Source organism: Dermacentor silvarum, chromosome 2, assembly GCF_013339745.2.
Source record: "Dermacentor silvarum isolate Dsil-2018 chromosome 2, BIME_Dsil_1.4, whole genome shotgun sequence".
NCBI lineage: Eukaryota > Metazoa > Arthropoda > Arachnida > Ixodida > Ixodidae > Dermacentor > Dermacentor silvarum.
In genome coordinates, this window is record NC_051155.1 from 94,565,334 (window position 1) to 94,591,289 (window position 25,956).

Here is a 25,956-nt window from a genome sequence, read left to right on the forward strand (position 1 = left end):
GCGCTTGCCGCGCCTGATGCGAACTGCTACAAATGACGGTGGTTTGTTGTCGGCCAGTTTGGCGGGAACCGTTACGACGAAGCGGAGTGGTGGAGTTGCCAGGAGGGGCAAACAAAGGTCAGTGCTGCATATTTATGTGCTCGTTACGGTTGTTGTTCAGTGAAACCAAAAATACCATTGTGTCGGGTAGGATACCGCTACGCTGCCCTATGTATTCTGCTGAATCCAGGCACGCCTGCCAAACTCGTTCCACGAAGACAATTGCTGCTTATATAGTCCGATAGCTTAATTTGAGCACCATACCGGCGGATTTGTTTCCAGCGCGCGTAATAGAGCAATCTAAATGACGGAATGGTGGCAGTTTTTCCGCCAAATTGCGCATCACGAGACAAAGGGCGAAAAGGAAAATCGAATTAATAATGTTACTTCGTCATTTACGCTGTCTTAAGCTCTGCGCGGACATTTTTTTTCGTAGCGTACAACTTCACTTTGTCTTGGCGCGTGAAACTTCATTTTGTTTTGCGAAACGTAATCGGTAAACGGTAATTGGCGTCAATTTGCGTCCTCGTGGGCCGGAATCCGCTCGACATTTATGACTCCGACCACGTTGCTGGTTCGCGTGTTAGTCTCCCAGTAATCTGTATGCCCCCATACAGTATCTTGCTTAGTAAGATATTGGCGGTTGCTTTAGCTGACGGCGGGTGTGGATCTTCGCACCGTGCGAGCACGTGTTTGGCGCTCGCGATCTCCTCGCACTCACACGCTTCGCAACTTTCAAACAAATTTGTCAGAGCTTGATTCCTTGGACGTATCGGTATTTTTTTTCAAACTTGTGGGATATTCCCGCTGTTGTTTTATTCTGCTAGGTAGCATGGATCTACAGTGCTTGCAAAACCGGGATCTTCGTCCCGGGAATCTTTGTCCTCGCACGTAATGCACCAAGGAGAGCGCGCGAGTAAGATGCAATTCCGCATAACTGTTAATGATGGTTCAATGCGTTGGCGGCCGCACTGCCTAGGTTTGGCTGTGTACGTTAGGTAGTTTCTTGTGTATTCTAATGCCGTCGGCCTTTTCAGATCTTATGTTCACGCCACCCTTAGCTTGCTCCCTGACGTAGAGAAATGGAAGGGACTGTGGTTGTCTTATCAGTAGCGTGAGTTCACGCTGCTGTCGCTTCAAAATATAAACTCTTTTGGGGCAGCTTATGTTAACAAAAACATTTCATTGGTGGAGGGAAGAAAGTGAGGAACGCATGCCTGGCCTGGTATTCATAAATGTACCGCCATTCCGAACGTCAGTTCTGGTAGCACGACAGAACAATTGCCTACAACGCGTACGTGCTGAATAAGTTCTTACATCATGATGTGCCCACACAAATTGTGCCATTTCTGCGCCTCCTCAAACTTGATAACCTGCAAACACAGCTACGTTCTCTGTTTGACAATAACCTGCGCAGAAACCCAATATCGCTGTGTCCACTTGGATAGTTTGTGACAAATATTCCTGATTTTGTATGAAAAATAAAAACGAAAACATTATTTCCAGTCTCTACGCGAACCCTTCGCGTCATGGCTGTGGTATGCACTGTGGACGCATGTAATAGGCATGTAGTTATGATTTGTGAGAATCTTATGCAGCAGCATAACCCACCAGCAGTTCTAGTTTGGCTCATGCCACCACGCAGGGTATATAGGGTAACATTTTACCTAAAGGATAAGATAGGACAAATTTTGCTCCACAACAGAAAATTTATCACATCCTGTGCCTTCAACAGTAATACGTGGTAACAGCAATACAAAAACACGTTCTATATACATTCGTTATGTATTTTGTTATGTTGGATGTATAATAGCATATTTATAACCATTCCATATTGAGAACTCGATTCCCGCATAATCTGGAGAGGCCACTACGATGTGAGGTGTAAACAGCCATTTATTTCAATGTTGACTCATGCCATTTCAGAAAGCATTCATGCGATCTGTGACTGCAACGAGGAAAGCGCGGCTGCTTCGGATGGAAAAGTATCTGAGAAGCCCGCAGAAGGTGACCAGGCTTCCAGCAACCCAATCCCTTGTCCTGACGCACTACTTGAACTGAAGGTGAGAATTTCATTTTTCAAAGGTCTTGTTCAAACATTGCCTGACAACATGTTAGTTGCCTCTATGGTGAAACTGCCAGCTGACGATATTACGCCCCTATTGAAAAATTTGTACGCGAATTGTGCGAGAAATGTGCGAGATGTATGCATATCGCACAGATTTGACGAGAAGTGTGCGATGTGCTACGCACATTCAACGAGATATCGTAGAAAATGTGCGAGATCTGTACGCATGAGCTGCGTAGACTTCACGAAGTGTGCGAGATCTATGCGAGGTGCTACGCGAATGCATGTGCGAGATGTACGCATGTGCGAGATGTGTGCGATGTGTTGCGCCAACCTAACGAGATTCTGTACGAGGTGTGCGAGATAGTGTGTGATGTGTACGCACTGTAGTCATATGAGCAACGAGATCTTGGCCGATGACTACGAATTGCATACAAAGTGCATGCACTTAAGTCATAGTGTATACAAAAGCTCGTGAATGACAGCAAGATTTTATGATGAATCGTTTCTAGCACATGCAAGGATATAATCAATGTGCTGTATGACGACGTCGAACCATTGTGCCACATATAGCAGCATAAACTGCAGAATGAATAAGAGCACCAGTGTTGAATTTCTGCAATTTCATATAATGGACACACACATCTCTATCAAAGCTCATGTCAGTCCTAATGATGCAATGATTTTCACTTGGGGACATATTCTCGGATAATCACTTAGAGCAATACTATTGCCTTCGTGTGACGCATTGCTCAACCAGCCAATAAGCGCACACAGACAGTGATATAGCCAAAAGCTGTTGTCTGAGAGTACGTCCCTTGTTCAGAGTGGATCACCCGAAGCTTTTAATGCAATGTAGGGTTGAGTACCTACACACTTTAGGAAAAAATGCTATTGGTTTGTTTTTATGCAGAATAAAAGAAGCTGGCAATGTGATTATAGCTCACTGAAAACACATCCAACACGGACGAGTTGGCAAATGATTTTATTGCATGCAGTTTGATCAGTAAAAGAAGATGCATGCGCTTTGTCACAGCGTAATCATATTGCTTGCGTCAGAGCTGTCAGTCAGAGGTAGCAATGCAGAAATTTCCAGCTGCACATTTTACAAACAGCTAAGTGTGCCCCCCCACAAGACGAGTAATTCACGAAGAAAGTTGGGTTAGTTGGTGTTGATGCAGTTGCTGTGACTAGTGCGAACAACGGAAAAAAAGGTGGGACAGGACAGAGCCCTGTCTCGTATCCCACTTTTTTTCCGTTAGTCTTGTTCGCGTTAGTAATTATGTCAAAGCCCCCACAAGACTATCAAATCTGCTAGTCACTTTTTATTGCCCATATTTTAAGAGGTTGTTAGTGCCTGTTTATGCCAAACTGTAGCAGGCAGGCATAAACTGGCCATGCATGCCCACATGTAAAAAATAAAAAGAACCACAAACTCAGTGTAAATAAATTGGTGAATAAATAGCCAAAATAGCAGCCAAAATCTATCACACTTTGACAGAAAAAAATAACGAAATTACATAACCATCAATCACTAATGCTGTCATACGATCAGCACATTTTGCCCAATTGCTGCTTGAAGAATTATTTGCACTAAGTCTTTCACAACTTGTGCACTGTATGCTGAGAGAGCTTGACGTAGTAAAAGAACCTCGTATTTGCCGCTCAACAGCGGCAAATACGAGTTTAGCGTGGCAACGGAGCATTATCTGTGTATATACTACACAAAACTGAATTTGAAATTAACGGAGAAATAACTAAGTAATTCGTGCTGTGATGGTTCAGAGCAAGGCAACGCTTTGCGATTCGTTAAAAGCTGACCTCGAAACGACCAAAATGTCAATGTCCCTACATTCAAGCAGGGTCGTTAAATTACGAACATGCAGCATATCCTGGCGTTCGCGCACGCCGGAAACAAACTAAAAAACACTTTTGCAAATCGCTGACACAATAACGACGCATATCAGACGCGCGCACGCACGCACGCACGCGCACACTCACGCACACACACACACAAACAGAACACAAGCAGTGTCCGAAAGCACTCGCGACAGACAGTGCGGACGTTCTCGCGCGTTGGCAAATCGAGCCGGCGTGGCAGCAGCGTCCGATGCACAGACGGCACTCTTCATGAACTATACACATCCGCAAAACGGCACACAAGCCAGAACAAAGTGCGTCGACGACGCCACTTGACACCAAATGCGTCGTCGATAACGCCGCATTAAAACACGGACACTTTGTTGAATTCACAAACATTCACAAACCAAACCACGATATGCTGCGATTTAACGGCCCTGACTGGTTGATACGGCTGCTCCGCAGGTTGCTGTCCTCGATGTTGAAAGAAACGTAGTTGAAACACGCCGCATCACTCGCATAACATGTGAATACCAGCCGCCACCATCCATGCGATCGCCCGCAGGGGCGTCTGCGTAGGCAGGCGTTTGGTGGGTTGCGACACCACGGACCCGAGCATACGGGGGTTGGACCCTCCCACGCGTAGCCGTGCGTGGCTTAGCCGTGTCTGGGGAAAGGGGGATCCTGGAGGTTGAGCTAATGCCGGGTGGATGGACCTTTCAGGCCCCCCGGCGGAGGCAACACACCTCTTTGGCCTCTGCTTCACATAGACGGCACCCCGGACTGACCCACCCGGGGGAAATCGGTAGTTGCCTTTTCCTGTCCTCCTCTTCAATCTTCGTCTTTCTCTCTCACTTTCAATCTATCCTGTCCTCTTCTCACTTCATTTTACTTCCAATTTCCCAGGCAGCTAGGGTTAACCTTGTGTGGGTAGCCAACCTTGGATATTCCATATCTGGTTATAGTGGCGGCGTACAGCTGGCGTTTGCAGGACCTATGTTTTCCAGGTCCTGCAGCGTCCCCTCGTTGGGCTCCATGGTGGGTGGCTGGCGCTGCTGCCGAAACATTCACCTATACTTATGGAAAGTTCTTTCCCCCAACTCCCTGATCGCCGTCTGAAACGAGGGCGCACCGAAGAAGTCTTCAAGTTTTTTGGACGAAATACTGAGAATTTTCCTCGATTTCATGTGATTCATTCTGAGAAAAAAGAAAAGGCAGCGAAAATGATCTCACCTTTTCTGGTTGCAAAAACACTGACTGAAGTTTTTGGTCCAGGTTATAAAGTTTCCAGGCTGGCAAGCGGTGATCTCCTTCTGGAACTCCGCGAAAAGAAACAACACGAAAAACTGTCACATCTATTGTCATTCGGGGATCTCCCAGTGACAGTCACACCACACCGCACTATGAACACAATTCGTGGAGTCGTTTCCGATGCTGATCTTATGGAACTCTCTGAAGCTGAACTACTAGAAGGCTGGAGTGACCAAAATGTGATCAATGTCAAGAGAATTAAGATGAGGTGCGATGGAAAAGAGATCGAAACAAAGCACCTAATTCTAACTTTCGGAACAAGCACGCTGCCCGAGACCATTGAGACTGGGTACCTAAAGATGCGGGTCAGACCGTACATCCCCAATCCTCTCCGATGCTTTAATTGCCAAAGATTTGGCCACAGTTCACAGAACTGCCGAGGCCGCAAGACTTGCGCTAAATGTAGTGCCCAAGAACACCCATCTGAAAATTGTGAGAGTACTCCACACTGCGTGAACTGTGATGGGGAGCACCCCGCATACTCGCGATCATGCCCATCCTGGAGAAAAGAAAAAGAAATCGTGACAATCAAAGTAAAGGAAAATATATCGTTCAAAGAGGCACGCAGGCGGGTATTGTACCTGCCAAAGAACACCTTTGCCGACGTGGCGCGTCAGGGGGCAGCGCCACAACGGCCTCCGGCGACTGTTTGGCCCACACAACGTGAGCCGGCGGTGACGCCATCCGCCCCCTTGGCGGCTGCAGCTAGCGCTGCTCCGCCATCTCAGAACAAGGGGCCATCGACCTCCGGGCTGGTGGCCTCCAGGGCCTCGTCCCTCGAGACGAGGCCTTCACGTCAAACTAACCGCTCGCAAGAGCGCGTGTCCAGCGCCTCGCAAGAGGACATGGACACAACACCAAGCGTGAGGGCGCAGCCAGCGCCCAAGGAGCGGCGCGATTCCATCGACCGCTCCAAAAAAGAAAAATCGCGTGTCACGGCGCCTGGAAAGGGCCCGTGAGCTAACCTTGTATTCTTGAACGCACAGCACAAAAACACATTCAAAATGGACACACAAATTTTACAGTGGAATGTCCGAGGACTCCTCCACAACCTCGATGACATCAAAGAACTCCTACATAAATATAATCCAAAGGTGCTGTGTGTTCAAGAAACACACCTGAAACACACGCAAACAAACTTCCTCCGAAAATATGCTATTTATCGTAAAGACCGCGATGACACGGCCGTGTCATCCGGTGGTGTGGCTATCGCAGTGGACAGAGTTGTTGCCTGCCGAGAACTAAAACTCCGTACGCCCCTAGAGGCAGTTGCTGTTCGCGCGGTGTTGTTTAATAAACTAATTACTATTAGCTCTATATACATCCCGCCGAATTATAAACTCCGGAAAACCGAATTTCAAAACTACATTGATGAACTTCCGGAGCCATACATAGTTGTCGGGGATTTAAACGCGCATAACACTTTGTGGGGAGACAGCCGTTGTGACGGAAGAGGGCGTTTAATAGAAATTTTCTTTTTTCCTCGGATGCATGTTTACTCAATAAGAAGGAGCCGACGTATTATAGCGTTGCGCACAAAACCTACTCCTCAATAGACTTGAGCATAGTATCCAGTACACTAATACCTTACCTTGATTGGAACATTATTAAGAACCCTTACGGAAGTGACCACTTTCCAATAGTCATAAATGTAACAAAACAGACTGAATGCTCTCCACATGTTCCCCGATGGAAAATTGAATCAGCAAACTGGGTTCTCTTCAGAGAAATAACATATTTAGCTCAGGGTGACATTGCAGGTTTTAACATAGACGATGCTGTGGCCTACTTTACAGGCTTCATAATAGAGGCTGCCACAAAATCCATCCAACAAACTAACGGGCTAGCCAAAAAGTGTCGCATCCCATGGTGGAACGACGATTGTAGAAAGGCGCGGAAACAACAAAACAAGGCTTGGAGATTGCTTCGCGACTCTCCAACTGCCGAAAACCTCATAAATTTCAAACAGACAAAATCCCAAGGCAGAAGAACACGTCGACGTGCTAAGAGAGATAGTTGGGAGCACTATCTTTGCAGTATAAATTCCTATACAGACGAGAGAAAAGTGTGGAACAGAGTAAACACATTAAAAGGACGTCACAAAAAATCGCTCCCCTTGGTAAACACAGAAGGTGATAGCCTGGAAGATCAGGCTGACTTCCTGGGTCAACATTTTGAACGCATCTCCAGTGCATCACACTACACAGAACACTTCTTGAAGTTGAAAGAACGCGCAGAGCGACAGCCCCTCGAACGTAAATGTACGCAAAATGATACATACAATCGACCATTTTCGCTCGCTGAACTTAAGGCATCTCTAAACTGTTGCAATAACTCCGCACCAGGTGGCGATCGTATCATGTACGAAATGCTTAAGCACCTGCACCCTGAAACCATAAAAACACTATTAAGTCTTTTCAATGCCATGTACGCAGCGGGTTACATTCCATCTTCGTGGAAGGAAAGTGTCATCATCCCTATACATAAACAAGGCAAGGACCCATCCTTAGCCATTAGTTATAGACCAATAGCATTGACAAGCTGTATTTGCAAGTTATTTGAAAAAATGATAAACCGGCGCTTGATTTGTGTGCTTGAAAGTGGCAAAATCTTAGACCCCTTCCAATGTGGTTTCAGGGAAGGTATGTCCACAACAGACCACCTTGTTCGTATTGAGTCTTATATTAGAGATGCCTTTATACACAAGCAGTTTTGTCTCTCAGTATTTCTGGACCTAGAAAAGGCTTACGATACGACATGGCGCTACGGAATCCTCCGAGATCTTTCGGCGATGGGTGTCCGTGGCAACATGTTGAACACTATCGAAAGTTATCTCTCTAATCGTACATTCCGTGTAAGAGTGGGTAACGCCCTGTCTAGGGCCTTCACCCAAGAGACCGGTGTACCGCAAGGGGGCGTGCTTAGCTGCACACTATTTATAGTAAAAATGAATTCCCTGCACACAGTCATTCCACGCATAATGTTTTATTCCGTTTATGTCGACGATGTGCAAATAGCCTTCAAGTCATGCAATATTGCCATCTGCGAAAGACAAGTGCAGCTTATAATAAACAAATTGTCCAAATGGGCAGATGAAAATGGTTTTAAAGTAAATGCCCAGAAGAGTACTTGCGTACTCTTTACTAACAAGAGAGGCGTAACGCCAGTTCCAAGCATTGCAATCAAAGGAGATGCGCTCTCCGTGAGCAGCGAGCACAAGTTTTTAGGATTGATCTTAGATTTTAAACGTACGTTTATTCCTCACCTTAAGTATCTGAGAGCAAAATGCCTGAAGACAATGAACCTTTTAAAGCTTCTCTCGCGTACGACTTGGGGTAGTGATCGAAAGTGTTTGCTTAACTTGTATAAATGTCTTATCCTCTCACGCCTTGATTACGGGTCTATAATTTATAATTCAGCAACGCCAAGTGCATTAAAAATCCTAGACCCCGTCCACCACCTGGGTATCCGTCTCGCGACCGGTGCTTTCAGGACAAGTCCAATCCAGAGCCTGTACGTAGAGTCGAATCAGTGGTCGCTTCATCTGCAGCGGTCATACAACAGTTTCACGTACTTTCTGAAAGTACAAGCAAACATTGAACATCCTTGTTATTCAACTATAAATGACGTGACCGCTGCCACACTCTTCCATAATCGACCTGCCGCGAGAAAGCCATTCTCTTTGCGTGTGAGGAACCTCAGTGAGGAAATGGGTGTTCCGCTTCTTGAACAATGTCCTGTGGCTCCAGCGAAACTGTTGCCGCCGTGGCACTGGCAACTCATAGAGTGTGACACATCGTTCGTAGAGGTCACTAAACACGCACCAGAGGCACACATTAGAATGCATTTCTTAGAACTCCAATCTAAAAACTCGTGTACAGAGTTTTATACAGATGCTTCCAAGTCACATGCCGGGGTATCTTATGCAGCCATCGGTCCATCGTTTTCGGAATCCGGTGTACTGCACCCGGAGACAAGTATCTTTACGGCTGAGGCCTATGCAATATTATCGGCTGTAAAGTTTATAATCAAATCTAAACTCAAAAAGACTATCATATTTACAGACTCGCAAAGTGTTGCGAAAGCATTGAAATCACTCTGTAAACACAAAAACCCTGTACTTAATGAGCTCTATTCCATTCTGTGTAAAGCGTATATATCTAACCAGCATGTCATTATATGCTGGGTGCCGGGCCATAGAGGCATTGAGGGTAATGTTCGAGCAGACCAAATGGCCACATCAGTTACATCTCAGGCATTACATCTCCCTACAGCTGCTGTTCCTGCAACAGATTTGAAACCTTTCCTGCGAAATAAGCTGCGCAGCTACTGGCAACGCTTGTGGGATGCGGAAAAAAATAATAAGCTTCACTTGATAAAACCACAGTTAGGTTTCTGGCCCCCCGTAACAAAAACACGACGAACTGATGTCCTGTTCTGTCGCCTAAGAATAGGACATACATATGGCACCCACAATTTTTTGCTTACTGGTGATGAACCACCAACCTGTGGTAGATGTGGTGAGAGGCTGACCGTCCTCCATGTCCTCGTGGAGTGTCGGGAAGCTGAAACAGAGAGAAGGAAATATTTTCCTCAAGCGTACCGATATCATGTCCCGCTTCACCCCATTATGTTTCTTGGCGAAGAACCGATTTTTAATGTCAAAGCAGTCGTAGATTTTTTGAACCATGTGGTCCTGCATGTTATTAGCCCAACTAGTTCGTAGCGCATCCTCTCTCCAGAGGACGCCGCTGTGATAATTTTTATAGCACATGCCTCCAAGCCCTTGTGGTTCAAGGGCTCTGTCTAGGCAGTAGTGCTTCTTGCCAATTACTGCATCTTAAATATTTTAAATATCGTGTCATTCTTTCTCAGTGCATTCTTCATTGCATAGTACACCTCATTATTCATTGCCATGATTTTAGTACATATATATTTTACGCACTTTACAGCGATTATTTTTAGGCCCCTTTACAGCCCCGTCACATCTACTTCTCAGAATTCATCGCTCCACTGCACACTCACAAACACTGGCATGGCGCTCTTTGGCCATAACTGGCCCTTGCGCCACAAAACACCACACATCATCATCATCCATGCGATCACGATTACCATGGAGCACCGTGCCGATACAGTGGTGCCGAGGAGCCAGAGACCAACGTTGCCTGAGACGACAAAACGGTAGACGACGATGTAAACAATATGGCCGCCATGACGTTTATCCGTCTCTTGCAAAGCTTCCGGTGCCTCTATCTTGACGAAATGACATCATTTTCCCGTGTTCGGCTGTCAAAATGTTACCAGTCTAGAAACGTTGGGCTGTCGGTATGTGAGCGCAGCATGAATATTTTCCTTGCGGACGGTCGATGTGGTAGTTTAATCATATTTACGCTTTGCCGAGAGAAAATGTGCTCTTTTTGTGCGCGTCAGCGATCGCTAAGCCCCTGGGCCTGTGCAACGCTGCTAGCTAGCTCTATCTTTCGTGCGGTGCGGCGTTGTTGGTCATCGTAGTTCGGTCCATTCGTGCTCTTTGTTCCCGGCTCATTAGCAGCCTCTGGTACTCTCGCCGATCTCGCAGCGGTTCACAGTGCACGGAAGAATGTGTTGGAAATTGTACTATTACGTTCATCCGCAATTTAACAGTGTTTATGCCGGAAGGACAGTTCGTGCAGTCGATGCCGCCGGACCTGACACGAAGGAGCGTTTGCCGAGTATGTCTCGAAAAGGTAAGTCCGGCGCTTGGCGCATTTTTATAGTTCGTGTAGTGTGCCTTGTTAGGCGGAGCACAAGATGATTAGTACAGCGACAAAAATTATAAAAGTGGTTTCCTAATGTTTGTTATTAATGCCGTAGTACACATTTAGCAAAACGTTTTATGAAAATTACCCTCAAACAAGTATAGGATGTTGCCAAGAGCTTCATATATTGTTTCTTTGCTTTCTGTTATGAAATACACTAGCGCCGAGTATCGTTTAGTTTGAACGGGCACAAAAATTGATGCCGCGAATGTCACTGCTTCTGTACGTAATTTCTCAGCAAGAAATGGTATATGTGGTGAAGTATGTTGACGTGTTGTCTTCACAGCTAACATCTGCGCGAGACGGCACCGGATTGCTCTGTCTGACTCATGAGCACATGTTAGCTTGTATGCAAATTTTTCTGCTTATATATTGTCAAGACAACCTGTGTTTCTTGTGTTGAGTGTTCTGTATGTCTTCGTCCATTTGACAGGTTAAATAACTGCCCGTGATGTCAGAATGAGAAATTTGCACAACCATGTAGCTGGCTGAGGTCTTTTCACAATTTAACGCGGTGTTGTTAAATCACAAGTTTGCAGTTTCAGCAGTGATTGCAATAAACTGAACATTTCTTATTGTTTAGGGATGTCACGATTTCGTGAGACGGAGGCATCTCTGCACCACATGGGAGCCTGTGCCAAAATGCAGTCTGAGCAGCCCGACAAGGAATCTGATCTGCTTGCTTTGACAAGGTGTGTACAAAACAGTCACTGCCACTTATGAGTTCTAGGTTCTGTTGGTATAATACCCCAGTCACACGGGCACTTTCAAAGTCCTTTGAATCAAAGATCCTTTACTTCAAGGGAAGACGCGTGCTGTCACATGGGCGCATCAAAGGAGGCCTAGTTGAAGGGAGCTTTGAGTCAAGGGAGTCTGCGTTTGTCCTTTGAAGTCTCAAAGGAATACTTTTGAGCCTAGAGGGCGTCCGACAGAGGAAAACAAAATTGTGTATAAATACGAAAGTTAAATTTTTACCTGTTAAAAACAAGTTTAACTATATAGAAGTTTATAAGCACAAAACTTTTGTGACACCGGCAGTATCAATGATGAATGTGCTGGTACAACAGCGCCGGCACGGCCTGTCACAATCGGCAACACCGACGCAAAATGGGTCTTGGAGGGTTTACGGTAGCGCGATTAAAAGCCAGAACAAAAGAAGACACACAGGGACACACACGGCGCTAACTTCCAACAGTGTTTGTTATCGAAGTCCAGTTCGTACTTTTCATCGCGCTACTGTTAACGCTCCAAGATGCGTTACCAACAAGCACACATTGCAACCCTCGTGAGCAAAATGGGTGCCATGTGCGATTTGGTTATCGGCTGCTACGCATCGAAGTGTCCTCGTGCTTTTTTTTTCTCGTCACTTTTGTGTTTTAGAATACGTTGCGGTTTCTGTCAAAAGCTTCAGCGGAGACCACCTGGCGACCGTGTAGCACTGATACATATCCCTTGAACTAACGTTCATTTGAAAGCTCTATGCTCCTTAACTTCAAAGGACCTTCGGCATGTCCGTGTGACTGGGGTATAATTCGTACGTGCCATCGGTCCTGAATCTTTTGGTGAGATTTACGAATTTGGATTCGTTCTACAATTTAACTATTGTTGCATTGAGTTATGAGAATGAAATTCTATTGGGAATATGTTGTAAGAATCTTGAAAAATGGGGTGGTTTGAGATTGCAAAATTGCATCTAAAACAATAAATTGTGATGGCACTTGTGCTGCTTTATTAGCAATGCAAAATCCCTAACGAGTATACCGGAGGGGCACTTCCTACCAAGCCCGATTCAGATCAAAATTAGCTACTGCAATTGGCTTCCTCGTGCAGCTTGCACAAAAGAGCCAATCACAAGTGAGAAATTCGATGCGGATTGGGCTTGATCGCAATGAAAAGTGCACTGTATGACACCCGTATTAGACGAGCTTATTGAGATATGTTCGTAAAGCCGGCTAAATCGGCAACAGCAAAAGCACTGAAAAAAGCACACTGGTCCAAAAACAATGTTGTCAGTTTCTGCTGTTCCAAGTTAATGGTTAATAATGTGTCTCTATTGAACAATGTAGGCGCTGAGAGAAAACTTTAAGAAAATACATGCTGACTTTCCAACACAGCATTGTGTCTAGGATTTTTGCAAAACATAAAGTTCACAGGCTGGCAGGTTTGGCATAACGTACAACACTTTTGCTTTAGATGCCATATTCATAACTTCCAGTGTCGACATAATATTCGAGTACTACTTGAACTGTATATTTTAAAATATCGCCTACCTTCAGTTTAATCAATATACCTAAGTAGCCTCCTCTGAGTCAAGTATAATTGGCGGCTTGAGTAGATATGCATCATATGCTACTTACTGACTGTATAGTGACGTTTTTTTTTGGAACTGTGTTTTGAGGCACACATATCCTTTTATGTCTTGTTATGAGTTGCCCGACGAAAGCAGAAGGGCATTGCAAGTTATTGCATATATTACTGCACTTAATTCCTTACATACACGCCTGCACAGATTCTGTGTTCCTAGATTTATTTCTCTAAGTAGTCAGAAATCATGTATTACACTTTTTTTTCTCTTTTTTTTGGGGGGGGGGCTGTTCATTGATTCCCATTCCTAAAGGGATGTTGAAAGAAAAAACCACGAAAGGTGGCTTGAAAGTGTTTGAATTTTCTGTTTAACCTCTTATTATTTATTCTTCTAAAGCACTACCAGCATGAACACGTTTCTGTTCACTTTTATAAGCTAGCTGCCAGATAAGAAACCACAGTGTGAAAGAGTATTTATTTCTTTTTTTTACTTGTTTTATTGTATGTTCTTTATTTGGCTCACAATGTTCTACCTACCACCTTATGCAGTACTCCAGCTGGAGCCTATGAGGTATGTTTATAAATGAATAAGTAAATTCCTGAAGCTTGCAACAAACCATGAAGCATAACATTTAAATGTAGTCAGTTCATAATACATCCCTAGAGCAGCATAGCATCAAGCTTGAAGCTGATCTCTGATGTCCCATAAATTTCAGGTTTGATAATGTGGTATCACAAACTGCTGGTTACGCATGTCAGTCAGCCTGGTGCAGTGGTCGCAGGTGAGAGTGTAACCGAAAGCTGGGTATGCTTTGCCCTTCCGCATTTGACATGGGAGGGAGCTTGAACTCTGCTATCGCTTCTCTTATAGTTGGGACCATCTCTCTCACCTTCTCCTTATTATTCTGTCAACTTGCTAATATGCACTTCTACAAGCTTAGTTATGATGTTGACTGCTGAACTTGGATGATGTGCATTTCAATAGTTAGTCGGACCCTCAAAACCATGCTGTACTTTGTGTGCATTTCAAATGGTCAATTTGAAATATGCGATTGTCTGACATTCTCAGGGAAACAAGGTTTTTGTTCTGAATAAGGCATAGGCTGCTTCCCGAAAGAGTACCAGAAACAATACTTTCTCACCTAACAAAAGTGTTTAGGCACGCCGTGCTCAGGCCATGCTGACCTACAATAATTAGATCATAATGTGCTATATCGACCGTTACATGTTATTAAAAGTGGCAGACAAAAGTCATAATGCACTTGAATTTCACTGTTAAAATGTGTGTGGCTACCTAACATTTAGCCTTAGCCCCTTTGGCGCAGACACCATTAGTGCAAAAGGGGCGTATGTCATTACCAAGCTTTTGGGATAAGTACAGACTGAATAAGCACTTGTCAAGATTTTGAGTAGTACTATAACCTGAGACCCACCCAAAGTGTGATTTTATTTTATTTTTTCATTTAGACCATGGAGTCACACTTAAGCCTGTGCAGATACGTTACGCTAGGCGAGCCCCATTCATTTCTCCCTTTACAGTGAATCCTGTTTTTCAGTTTCATGTTGCATGACATACAAAGGCACTTTAAGCAAGGCCAAAAATAAGTGGTTTGAATGTGTACAAAATGACTCCGGACACATTTTTTTTGTTTGGAGACAGTTTAGACGCATCATGTATTCTTTCTTTTTGTGTTAGTTTTGTGATGAGAGGTTATTTATTGCAAAAAGAAAATGAAGGTTAAAGTGGCATTTCCTGCCAAATTTTGTGGCGAAACATCGTACGTTGGAGGACATCATGCATTCCAGAGTATTTTCGTATATTTTGACTGTTGCGGTTCAGTACACTTGCTCCAAAATTACTAAGTTCAGTTCTTGCCTCTTTTAGAATGCAATATAGTCAATTTTTGCCAAAAACAAATTAACTAGGCCTTAGCAGACAGCCAGCAGGTGTGGGAACATTATTGTGGTTTCACCACCTGTATATTGTTCTTGTGTATTTTCTAGCTTATCAAGCCTCTACTTTTGGATAACTGCAGTCTTTCTGGGTTTGCAGAAGAATAATTCAATAATGCATCTCAAATAATTATTTTTCCCTTAAGTGTCCCTTTAAAGTTTTGTCTGATTGATGTGGCATGAGACAACACTGCCCGAAAGTTATCTTGCATGTCAGCAGTTGTGTTGCCATGTAATCACCAGTATTGTCTTTGAGGTGCTCAGAGATGTCACTGCACTTACTCTTCATTACCCAAGTCCCTAAGAAGTCATAAAGAGGATCTGTTTGAAATGTCCTGCAATAAGTTATATCATACTGTATTCACTGGGGCTCTGTTAAATGCTTGCAGTAGAAAAGCACTGTCTTCTCCAAAACATGCATAGTGTGTTGGGAATTTGTCAACAATTCGTTTTACCTCAACAGTCATGGAAATATTGATTTACCGTGTTCACTGGCAGATTTATATTAAGCCTGATCTCTGTAGCTGACTAGGCTTTTTTATTACACAAAAATTAAGCTGGTTTTCAATAATACCACCTTTTCACAGTACTGAAGCACCAGTTTTCAAAAATAATAGAATAAGTCTAACTCTATTTTTTGTAAAAGCAAGCTGTTGTCTTACACAGCAACTTCAGTGAGTTTTTTAAGCGCGGCAGGCTTAGGATGTTGGTTGAAAATTAAGTTGCTTAAAGACGTGTTGCATCAGAGAGCATGTTTTCTTTTATCTATTCTAGCATTATCTGGTCTCTTATGTTCCTTTCCATGCTATTCACAGTGCACACTTTCTAAGGAGAAAAGGGACAGGCAGATGGTGGCATTCACAGCTCACACATTCCAAGGCACTAAGGGACACACAGAGTGTGAAAGAGGACAGTTATTTTTCACTGTCTGCCTGTCGCTTATTCTTTTGGCATGTGTGTGCCATGAACACCATCAAAATGAACTGTTACCAACTTGCCCAAGCTTCAGCTCTTGCGCTTGGTGTTTTTGTCTACAAAATGCCCATATGGCAGTAGTAGTGTTGCTGATAATTGCGTGTATGAAAAGGGGATGCTTACTTGATTGCAGAACAATTTGATTGGTTCTACACATGGTACTGAACTTACCAATGTCATTTTAAAGGTGGGATTAGGTAGGAAGCTATCGTGGTACTGTTTAAAGTGCCCTTGTGCAGATGCTTAAAGCTTGTCTTCTGTTGACAAAAATTGGGCTCAAGCCGTAGGAGGATAGTTGTCAAAGTGTAATGAAAGCCTCCTGGTAGACATGCTGAGTTATGCTGCTGGGGACACTTATTGGTTAGCCCTATTGGGTAATGCTGCTAGGCTTATGGGTGCTTTAACATTGCAGTGCCTGCAGAATGCATGTCGTGCTATGGTATCATAATTGGCCCACCAAGTGACCACCTTTGCTTACACTATGTGGCTGTCTGGCCTACTTTACTTAACCTGACTGCCACCTATACACAAGGAGGAGGAGGGAGGCAAAAAAGGGATCTTCAATTAATTTTCTTGCATAGATGGCTCATGCATCATATTTTTCTTATAGTGCAGGATTTGTTACTCAAAGTGAAGCTTGCTATATGGAGAATATCTACATTTTTTCATATGTATACCGAACAAGGATTGATTTGTTCACGGTGTCACTTTTTATATTATACTCACGTGACACTAAGCCCACTTGTATTAATGCAGGTATGGCTGGGCCTGCAGAGAAAGTGTAAGCAGACTGTGCTGTGTTGCTGATCAGTGCTGATCTCCACGCCTGAGTTGGTCCCACAACATCGAGGCACCAGCGTGCTTTGCTTCATCATTGACAAGGTAATATATGGAGATCTTGCACCTGGATATCAGTTTTGAGCTTGAGTTTTGAGAAATATGTTGAGATAGAAGACACAAGGGTTGGCCTTGGTGATAGATACACGTGTTTTTTTAAAGTGCTCTTTTTGAAATATTCTTCGTGGACCTATTTTCAGCAAATGTTTACATTCCTTAATTGCAAACTGCCATGGAGCTGGTTTATGCCTTAAACTAGCACTCTTTCACCAAGAAAAAGCCTTATTTAGCATAAAATTCATAGGAAAGGCAAGGAGGTGACAGGACAGAACACTACTAACACCATCCAATTTTACTGCTTGCACAGCAATATAAAGCGAGAGTTGAAAGGACTACACTGAACCTAAACACCTGTTTGGGTTCGTTGGTTCTATGGGTTTTGGAGCCCCACACAGCTTCTTTGCTAGGCAGACAAGCTTGTGGGACGTGCTTCTGAAATTTGTACAGCACACTGACAGTGCAGGTGCGGGCCTCATCTTCGGAAGGCAGTGCACTGACGGCACCATTCACGGCGCAGATGACTCTCATAGTCAGGCAGGGCACCAGTGTTGATGTTTTTTCCCTTGCCCAAAACAGCATGTTTAGGTTCAGTGTAGTTGTAAGAAGACAAGTTAAACATTACTTTCATGGTTTGAGTGGCCGCATTTTTCTTAGAGCACTGAATTTCTTTTCTTGCAACTGCCGCCCTGGTGTTTCCTTAGCGTCGGCATGAAGTTGGCATGGAGTTACGCATCCGGGAACTCGTGAACAATGACCCTGTAGTTGACACTTTGCGAAGAATACATCGGCTTCCATGCCCTTCATTTTCTGTTGGCATACTTTTACTTGTACTGTTAGCAATTTCTTCTCGGCTTGCTGAATTATCCTGAGGCCCCACACTGACACTACTGATGTCTTCAATTGAAGACTTTTCAGGATAAGACTCCTGGCTTTGCAACTGTGGTTTAAAAAAAGGTGGCACTTACAGGTGGCTATTCGAGACCTGAGTGAAATGAACCGGCAAGTCTTGGTTACATCTTGTGTGTAGTCCTGTTGGAGTTAAACGTTTTACGAAAAATTGTATCGTCACTAACACGATGATAAGCACTTGGTCATTCACCACAACTTCATAGTCGTTACCTGGCTAAATGAATTTTCGTCGAACCCTTGATAATACCTTCTACAAAACTTATGTACAAAACATTGTTACCAAGACTTACTGGTTCGTCTCACTCGCGTCCAGAATAGAAATCTGTAAGTGTCACCTTTCCTGCAAAGAACCTTATCCTGAAAAGTCTACACTTGAAAGCATTGGTAGTGTCAGCGTGGGGCCTCGAGATAATTCGGCCAGCTGGGAAGAAATTACTGGCAGCAAGAGTTCAAGAGTGCTGACAGAAAATCAAGAGCGTGTGAACTAGAGCAGACCATTATTCGGGTCTTCTGGGACATACAGCTGAATGTCAACTTCACAGCGAGACTAACGGACCACCTGTGCGGGCAGTCACAAGAAAGCTTGATGTATTATAACCAAAACAGCCTGTTCAAACCAGGAAGTTATCTTGAGCTTGTCTTCCTACAAGCCCACTAAACCTGAAACTGCCATTCTGTGCAAAAGACAACTTCAACACTGGCACTTCACCCAACACTGACGAAAGTAAGCTGCATCGTGTAACGTGCCAGCAGTAAGCTTTCTGAAGCAGGAGAAGGGCCCACGAGCTTACCTTCCATGGTGTAATTCAGGAACCTGTCCCGGCTCCAGAAAGGGAGCTTTTTTGGCTTGGCTTGGGTCAATGACCATAAAATTATCATTACCAAACAGAACGCATTAACAGTTGCAGACTCAGGGTAATGTCTTTACTTGCTTGATTTTGTGGACAAAAACTGATGAAAGGGTGCCCAATGTGACTAGTTATCCTGTCCAGGAGTCCGTAATTTCAAGAAGTTTGACAATCATTTCATTGGCTAACAATCGCAAAGCATACTTGTGCTGTCATTTGAAACAAAACCATGCACTTTAAGGAACTGTGACAATTTCTTTAGGTGTGGGGAGCACCTGCACTGCATATATAATTTTGGTTAAAAAGAAAGTAAGGCGGAATGGGCCATATAAAATTAGTGACAATAATTTTGGCATAAGTAGATTTTTGCTCAAACCATCTGAAAGTTTTTTGTTTTAGAAAGTATTAAATTTTGTTAAACGTAGCTGCTGTCAGATGATTCTATATAAGCATTTGGCCTTATGCAATACTATTTGCTTTAAATAAAATTTTTGGGTTTTATTTGTCAAAACCTCAATATGATTGCTGAACGACATATTGTAGGGCAAAGGCACAAATACACAGATGATATACGAAAACATGTCACAGGTGCTGCTAATAACTTAATTCGAAACACAACAGGATACTGTATATATACTCTTCCGAATGCACAGGCGCACTAGCCACTTCGGGAAGACAACAGAGGGCGATTATCCGTGCTAACACAATCATTTTGAAGATCTAAAGAAAGCAAGTTCCACGTCGTACAAAACAACAGAGGTCTGACTTACACAAGCACTACTTTTTTATGTAAAACGCTTTGAGTAGCTTACATGCAATTTTATCTTTACTTCTGCCTGGGATCTTCACATCATAAAATCTCGCACGACAATGGCAGGCTTTTTTTTGCTGATAGATGCGCATTCAAGTCTGCCGTCATGTTTTTAGCATGCTCCCTCATTCAATCATTGATGCAGCAGCCAGTTTGTCCTACATAGGACTTTTCACAAGGCAGTGGGATTTCATAAACCACACCGGGACCACATTGCCCGTAAGGTGTTACATGTTGTACTTAGCAGCTTACCTTAGATCTGCCCATTATGCGGGGACACGTTCGTGCCAGCCTATTGGGAACAGAGAACAATAGAGGCACTCCATGCCTGTTCGCCACTTTCTTTAAATTGTGGCTCAACTTATGCACATACGGTACAACTTGCGGTCTTGGGCCACTCGGCTCACCAGCTCTGGCCTCATTCACCAGTGTGCCCGCTTTTGTAGTGTTCTCTTTTCCCAATAGGCTGGCCCAACTGTGTCCCTGCATAATGGGCAGATCTAAGGTAGGCTGCCAAGTACAACACGTCACACCTTACTGGCGATGTGCTACCAGAGGGGTTTATGAAATCCCACTGTCTTGTGGAAAGTCCTATGTAGGACAAACTGGCCGCTGCATCAATGATCGAATCATGGAGCATGCTAACAACACAACGAAAAACTTGAATGCGCATCTTTCAGCACACTGTAAAGCCTGTCCTTGTCGTGCGAGATTTCATGATGGGAAGATCCTGGGCAGAACTAAAGATAAAACAGCACGTGAGTTGTTGGAAGCATTTTACATAAAAGAAAAAAGTAGTGCTTGTGAAAGTTGACCTATATTGTTTTCATGATGTGGAACTTGCTTTCTTTAGATCTTCAAAATGATCGTGTTAGCCCTGATAATCGCCCTTTGTGCTCTGGTCTGCCCGAAGTGGCTGGTGCGCCTGCGCGTTGTGAGGAGTACATATACTGTATCTCGCTGTGCTTCAAATAAAGTTGTTAGTAGCGCCTGTGACGTGTGTCTGTGTATCTTCTGTGTATTTGTGCCTTTGCGCTATGTCGTTCAGCAAACAGCAACTTGCCTAACACCAAGTCCTTCTGCACAATATGATTATGGGGGACACTGTAGGGGGGAACTCTGGATTAACTTTGAACACCGGGGGTATGTACCCAATGCTTATGGGGGTGTTGTTGCACTTTGCTGCCATCAAAATGTGGCCGTTGTGCATGGGATTTTATCATGCGCCATTCGGCTTAGCAGTGCAATGCCAAAGCCACTACGCCACCACGATTTTTAGTTTTGATGGCAGAACAGCAGTTTCCAAGTAATTTAATTAGCTCGACCTGTTGATGCTGCTCTCTAAAAGTAGATTTTATGCATGTTACTTATGTTGCTGCGGTACTAGAAATTATTATTACTTTAATAATGCCTTTTTTACTGTAATAACACTTGTTTCAGTGATCTGCTAATGTAACAGGTTATTCTACGACACTATAATGCAAGTTTCCTTAGGAGTCATAAGCATTGCAGAAAACCACTTATTTTCAATAAATTTTGTTCAGTACCGCATGTTCTGAATGCTAAAGCATTCTTACCTGTGTGAATGTCAGCGAAACTGCTTTTGCATATGTGTTATCTTATTGCATGTGTGAAAAAAAAACTGTTGGCTTTTGTTTACTTTTTCAGGTGCACGGCAAGCTCTCACTCAAGCAACACATTCCAGTGGTCTTCTGTCAACAGACTGGGTGTATTGAAGTATTATTACAAGGTCCAATAAACAAGGCTTGCGAGATGTGTGACGTGCTCTTGCTTAAAATCGGAGGACTTCACTATTAATGTAAGCTAGAATAGGTGTGCTGAAGAACCTGTGTAACGTGTACTTGTTTATTAAGTACAAACCATTACCTCACCTGACATTTTTTTTCACCTCAACATAACTCTTTACTGTAGATTTCTGAACAAACCATTACAGCAACACAACACTGCAGTAAGGTCAGCACAAGTGTTCATGCATGAACACTTATATTTACAAGAATTGTATTTGCATTATTATACTAAATATGAATATGAGGTGCGTATCTTTTTCAGGGTGCATACTCTCACAGGTCGTACAAGCTCGTCATCTTGTACGCACTCAGCTCGTAGAAACGAACTCGTTCATAATGTACGAGAATCTCGTTCAGTGACAAGAACGCGATCTCGTACACATGTGTGCGAGAAATGTACGCGATGGTTGCTGCGTAGACTGTACGAGGTTCTCGTAGACTCAACGAGTTCTCGCAGACTGAACGAGTTTCTCGCACAGTCTACGGAGCAATAATCGCGTACACTATTTCTCGTACATTCTCGTTCACATTTTTTTCAATAGGGGCTATAAGCAACCACCTGCTACTTCTTGCATAGGTAAACCATTTTTCGGCAGACAAAGTGTGATGTCTTGTGGAACTACTAGATGTTAAGAGGTATTGAGGGTTGTGCTTGCTGTCAGTCCAAGCATTTATGCCTATTGTCCGCAGCTGTGGCAGACAAGGAATGTAAGGAATGCCTGTGCTGCTACTCAATTTGGAAGCTGCACTTTCGTAAAACAATTTGAGATTCTCGAATGAAAATGCCTTATTGGCTCACTGCCTTTACTTCCTGTGTTGTGCCCTGGCATCATTTCTTTAGGCTCTAGCTTCCAGACAGGAGAATTTTGTATTTATTTTGTTAACTATGCTATCTATTTTCATTTATGTGCATACATTTTCTGCGATCAGGCATTTAGCCATATTAGGTGTTAACGGCAGGTGTTTTTTCATGGATGTTACTATGTGTGGTTTGTCAGAAGCACAAAAACGTAGCTTATTTTATAATCTATGCTTTGCTGATGTGTAGAGTTCTTTATTTATCTGCTTTGCTTTTTTGCCTAGGCAATCGAGGACATGGTCACCGATCCCTTTTGCATGGACCTTGCGCGAATGAAAATGCTTTTGGCCACAACTGCAAAGGCCCGCATGTCCTGACGTGGTAAGACGTGGTAAGATCCTGACGTGGTAAGATCACTCATGTTCCTCAAATCGTGTGGGTCTGCTCTGTAAGATTAAGAGTGTGTTGTTTTGTAAGCTGTGATTTATGTTTAGTCAGCTGTGCTCTGTCTGTAGCATTCGATAAATGATAAAAAGTGAGTGGTCATTTACACAGACTGGCTCGCACTTTATAACCTTTAACACTGGTGAAAAGCATTGCTATAACAATGAATGTTTAAAGATTTCACCTAAGTCAAGATGAATATAGAATCAACTCTGCTGCTTCAGTAGTTGTGTGGAGCTGATATTTTCTCTCATATCGCTCAGCAGAATTAAAGTATTTGAAGCTATCCTAGGGCCAGTTTTTTTTCAGTGGGCCATAAAGTGTTAGTCAATGTGCATTTCTTTCAGCTTGCCTTTGAAGCATAATAAGGTTTAGAGACACAGTAGAGGCTGTGGAGGCCAATCTAAGCAAAATGCAAGAGATTTTGGACCAGGGAAGTCTCATGGGACTTGAAGAATTTGTTCGACCCAAGGAGGCTGATGATGCAGTTTTTACTACGCTAAGACAGCACTTTCTGATCTCTTGACTGATAAAAGAAACTTCAGGGCTGATAGAGGACTGATAAAAAAACTTCAGGGCTGTAGTTCAGTACACAAAATACCTAAAAAAGTATGTAAAGGTGGATTTCAAATCAGACTTTTTAAATCGTGTTTTACCTGTAAGTTATGTTAAGCATCATAACAGCACTGGAAAGCACATAATGGAGTAAAGAGGACATTTATTTGTAGTGGGAAAGTGCATGAAGTATGAAGTGCGCAACGATCAATATATTGTTTTGTTGGTAACTAACAATCCCTCAATGCTGGAAAAGCCGATTGATGTTCAGGTCATTCAACCAGAAAAGCGTAATGCTTTTTCTAAAAATAAAGCAGCGATTCTATTCACACTAAGCAATCGTCGATGTGGCATGCTCATAGAATTTTTGTGCACACTGGCACCTTTTGCAGGGTTGAAAGAAAGAAAACCAAGAAATCATAGTGAAACAAATTATTAGTTTTATAAAAAGGGTATCATCATGAACACCACAACTTAAAGCCATTGTGTAGTTAAAATTTTGCTTCTTCTCTTTTCTTTAAAGGCACAAGAACTTGGCAACAGGTCTCCACCAGGCCCAAGCATTTTCAAAGAGAATGGCAACCTCAAAATTGCCTGCAAGGAAAACATTGTGGCGTTACCACCTGCATCATCACCTGATAAGGCGGTCATCCTCCTGTTGACTGTATATTTTATTCTAAACCTGTCATACCCATACGCTTTTGGACAGTTTTGGGGACTTGTGCAGCAGCATGTCAGCTGCAACATTGTGAAGTTGTGCCTTCTTTTACGATTTTTTATCACCAAGGCAAAGCGCTGGCTGTAGGTTTCAAGGCTGGCTTGTTGTTTTTTTTTTCTTTAAGGTATCTCACTTGTATTTTTCAAGGTTGATTTGTGTGGTTCTTTAATGGTTTCTCACTTGTTTTGCAGAGTTCTTACCTTTATATTTTGCTGTTGCCTTGTTGACTTTTTAAAATGTGCAACATGCTTCCAGATGTACTTGGGGGCATAAAATTTGATAAACATTTACACTAGCTTTCATGATAGTGTGTGGGATGAGTTATCCCAAACTACACAATGTTGGGGCAAGTAACCAGCCTGTAGTGGGAGGCTTTTTCAGGAGCTTATCAAGTGTTTTGGTCACGATTAGCTTTGTATTATACTTACATCTGTGATGCCATCTGTATTGTTTCTAGTGTTCATGTTTTTGTTGCGATTATTGTCACATGCTTCTGGCAAGTTTTCGGGTGTAAATGTTTCATTGTTTATTTTGGATTCCACCGTCTTTTCCGTTTAATAATTTATCCACTACATTCTTCATTGATCTTGTCTTAATTCAACTCTGTAAGCCCATTGTTTTATGCCTTTTTTGTATAATTCTTAGAGTACTGAATTCTTTTGGAACGGGGGTGCGTAAACTCGGTAAATGGCATATGGGTACTTGCGCGTTTGAATTACCTTATTTCCTGTGTTAAGCCAGCATATTTTATAGTCTTGTTTAATGTTTCTTTTTTCCATAGCCGATGTGCAAGTTTATTTGAATGGGATGCACTTATGTCTCGTGCCATTTTTATTACCCACTTTTTTAATATAGGGACATACACGTGAATGCCACTTAATGCCTTGTCTCTTTTCTTTTTGGTATTTGTTCCTTGTTGCCTAGTCATTTTCCATGAAATTTGAGACGAACACATCTTCAGTGTATGCAATGCTGTCACTCAATAAAGTTTGCTCATGTTGAAAAGCATTGTAATAATTTGTTTCATAGGTGTTTTAATTTAGGTACCTTGTTTGTTTTACATGCAGCTTAAGGCCAGAACAGGATCCGGCAGGCAAAGCCAAGGTTTTCACTGTGCCATTCCAGGTACCTCAAACCTACTTTCATGTAGAACTGTGCTCTAATAGGCAACTGTTGGGAACTGTCGGGGACCACACTGCTGCAAAATTTGTACTTTCCGATTGTTGGTATCACCGCAGGCCACATGCCAAGCCAGGTTGGCATATGACCTCAGTTTGTACTGACAGGGGAAAGCAAAAATATTGTACAATTGGGAACCCATAGACAGCTTCCTAACTGCTTATTAGAACATTGTTTTATATAAAAAGCAGGTCTGAAAGTACCCGGAACGGAGCACCGGATATAGCCATCGCTATTGTATGTGGATCGACGTTCCAGTAACTGAAACAAGCCTTTTATTTGGAACAGGTTTCCATATACTCTTATGTGGAACGACGATCCACATAATTAATAAGTAAAAATAAGTGGTGCACTATTCCATCTACTTTTTAAAGTATGTGGAACGTGGTTCCAAATATATAACTGGAACTTTTTTTGCAAAAAAGTTCCAGCTACTAAGTGGATCTTATGTGGATACATATTAAGAGTGCAGGCTGAGTTTCTAGGTGCCCACTTCGAGTACACTTCTAGGTCAGCCCATTACACAGATACATTTCTACGATACCAGCGGCAAGCAGAGTGATTGCCCCTGGATCGGAAAATAACAAAGAATGAACCTTACAACCGTCCATTTACCATGACGGAATTTCAGGCGTCACTGAGTTGCTGTAATAAGACAGCGCCAGGAAGATACAGAATAG

At 43.1% G+C, this 25,956-nt stretch overlaps 1 protein-coding gene across 1 annotated transcript; it reads left to right on the forward strand.

Moving 5' to 3' along the window:
• LOC125943096 (uncharacterized) lies at positions 1-24,253 on the forward strand. The gene is made up of 3 exons (XM_049661467.1): positions 1-117; positions 1,966-2,102; positions 23,903-24,253. The coding sequence occupies exons 1-3, from the start codon at positions 33-35 to the stop codon at positions 24,182-24,184; spliced, it is 504 nt and encodes a 167-aa protein (XP_049517424.1). The 5' UTR covers positions 1-32; the 3' UTR covers positions 24,185-24,253.
• The last annotated feature ends 1,703 nt before the right edge of the window (positions 24,254-25,956 follow it).

What these genes read in the sequence shown, in the direction of transcription:
- LOC125943096 (XM_049661467.1), top strand. Translation starts at nt 33, where the DNA reads ATGACGGTGGTTTGTTGTCGGCCAGTTTGGCGGGAACCGTTACGACGA. An exon ending in GCCAGGAGGGGCAAACAAAG is followed by an intron (nt 118 to 1,965) that starts GTCAGTGCTGCA and finishes ATGCCATTTCAG; the next exon opens with AAAGCATTCATGCGATCTGT. An exon ending in ACGCACTACTTGAACTGAAG is followed by an intron (nt 2,103 to 23,902) that starts GTGAGAATTTCA and finishes TTTTCTTTAAAG; the next exon opens with GCACAAGAACTTGGCAACAG.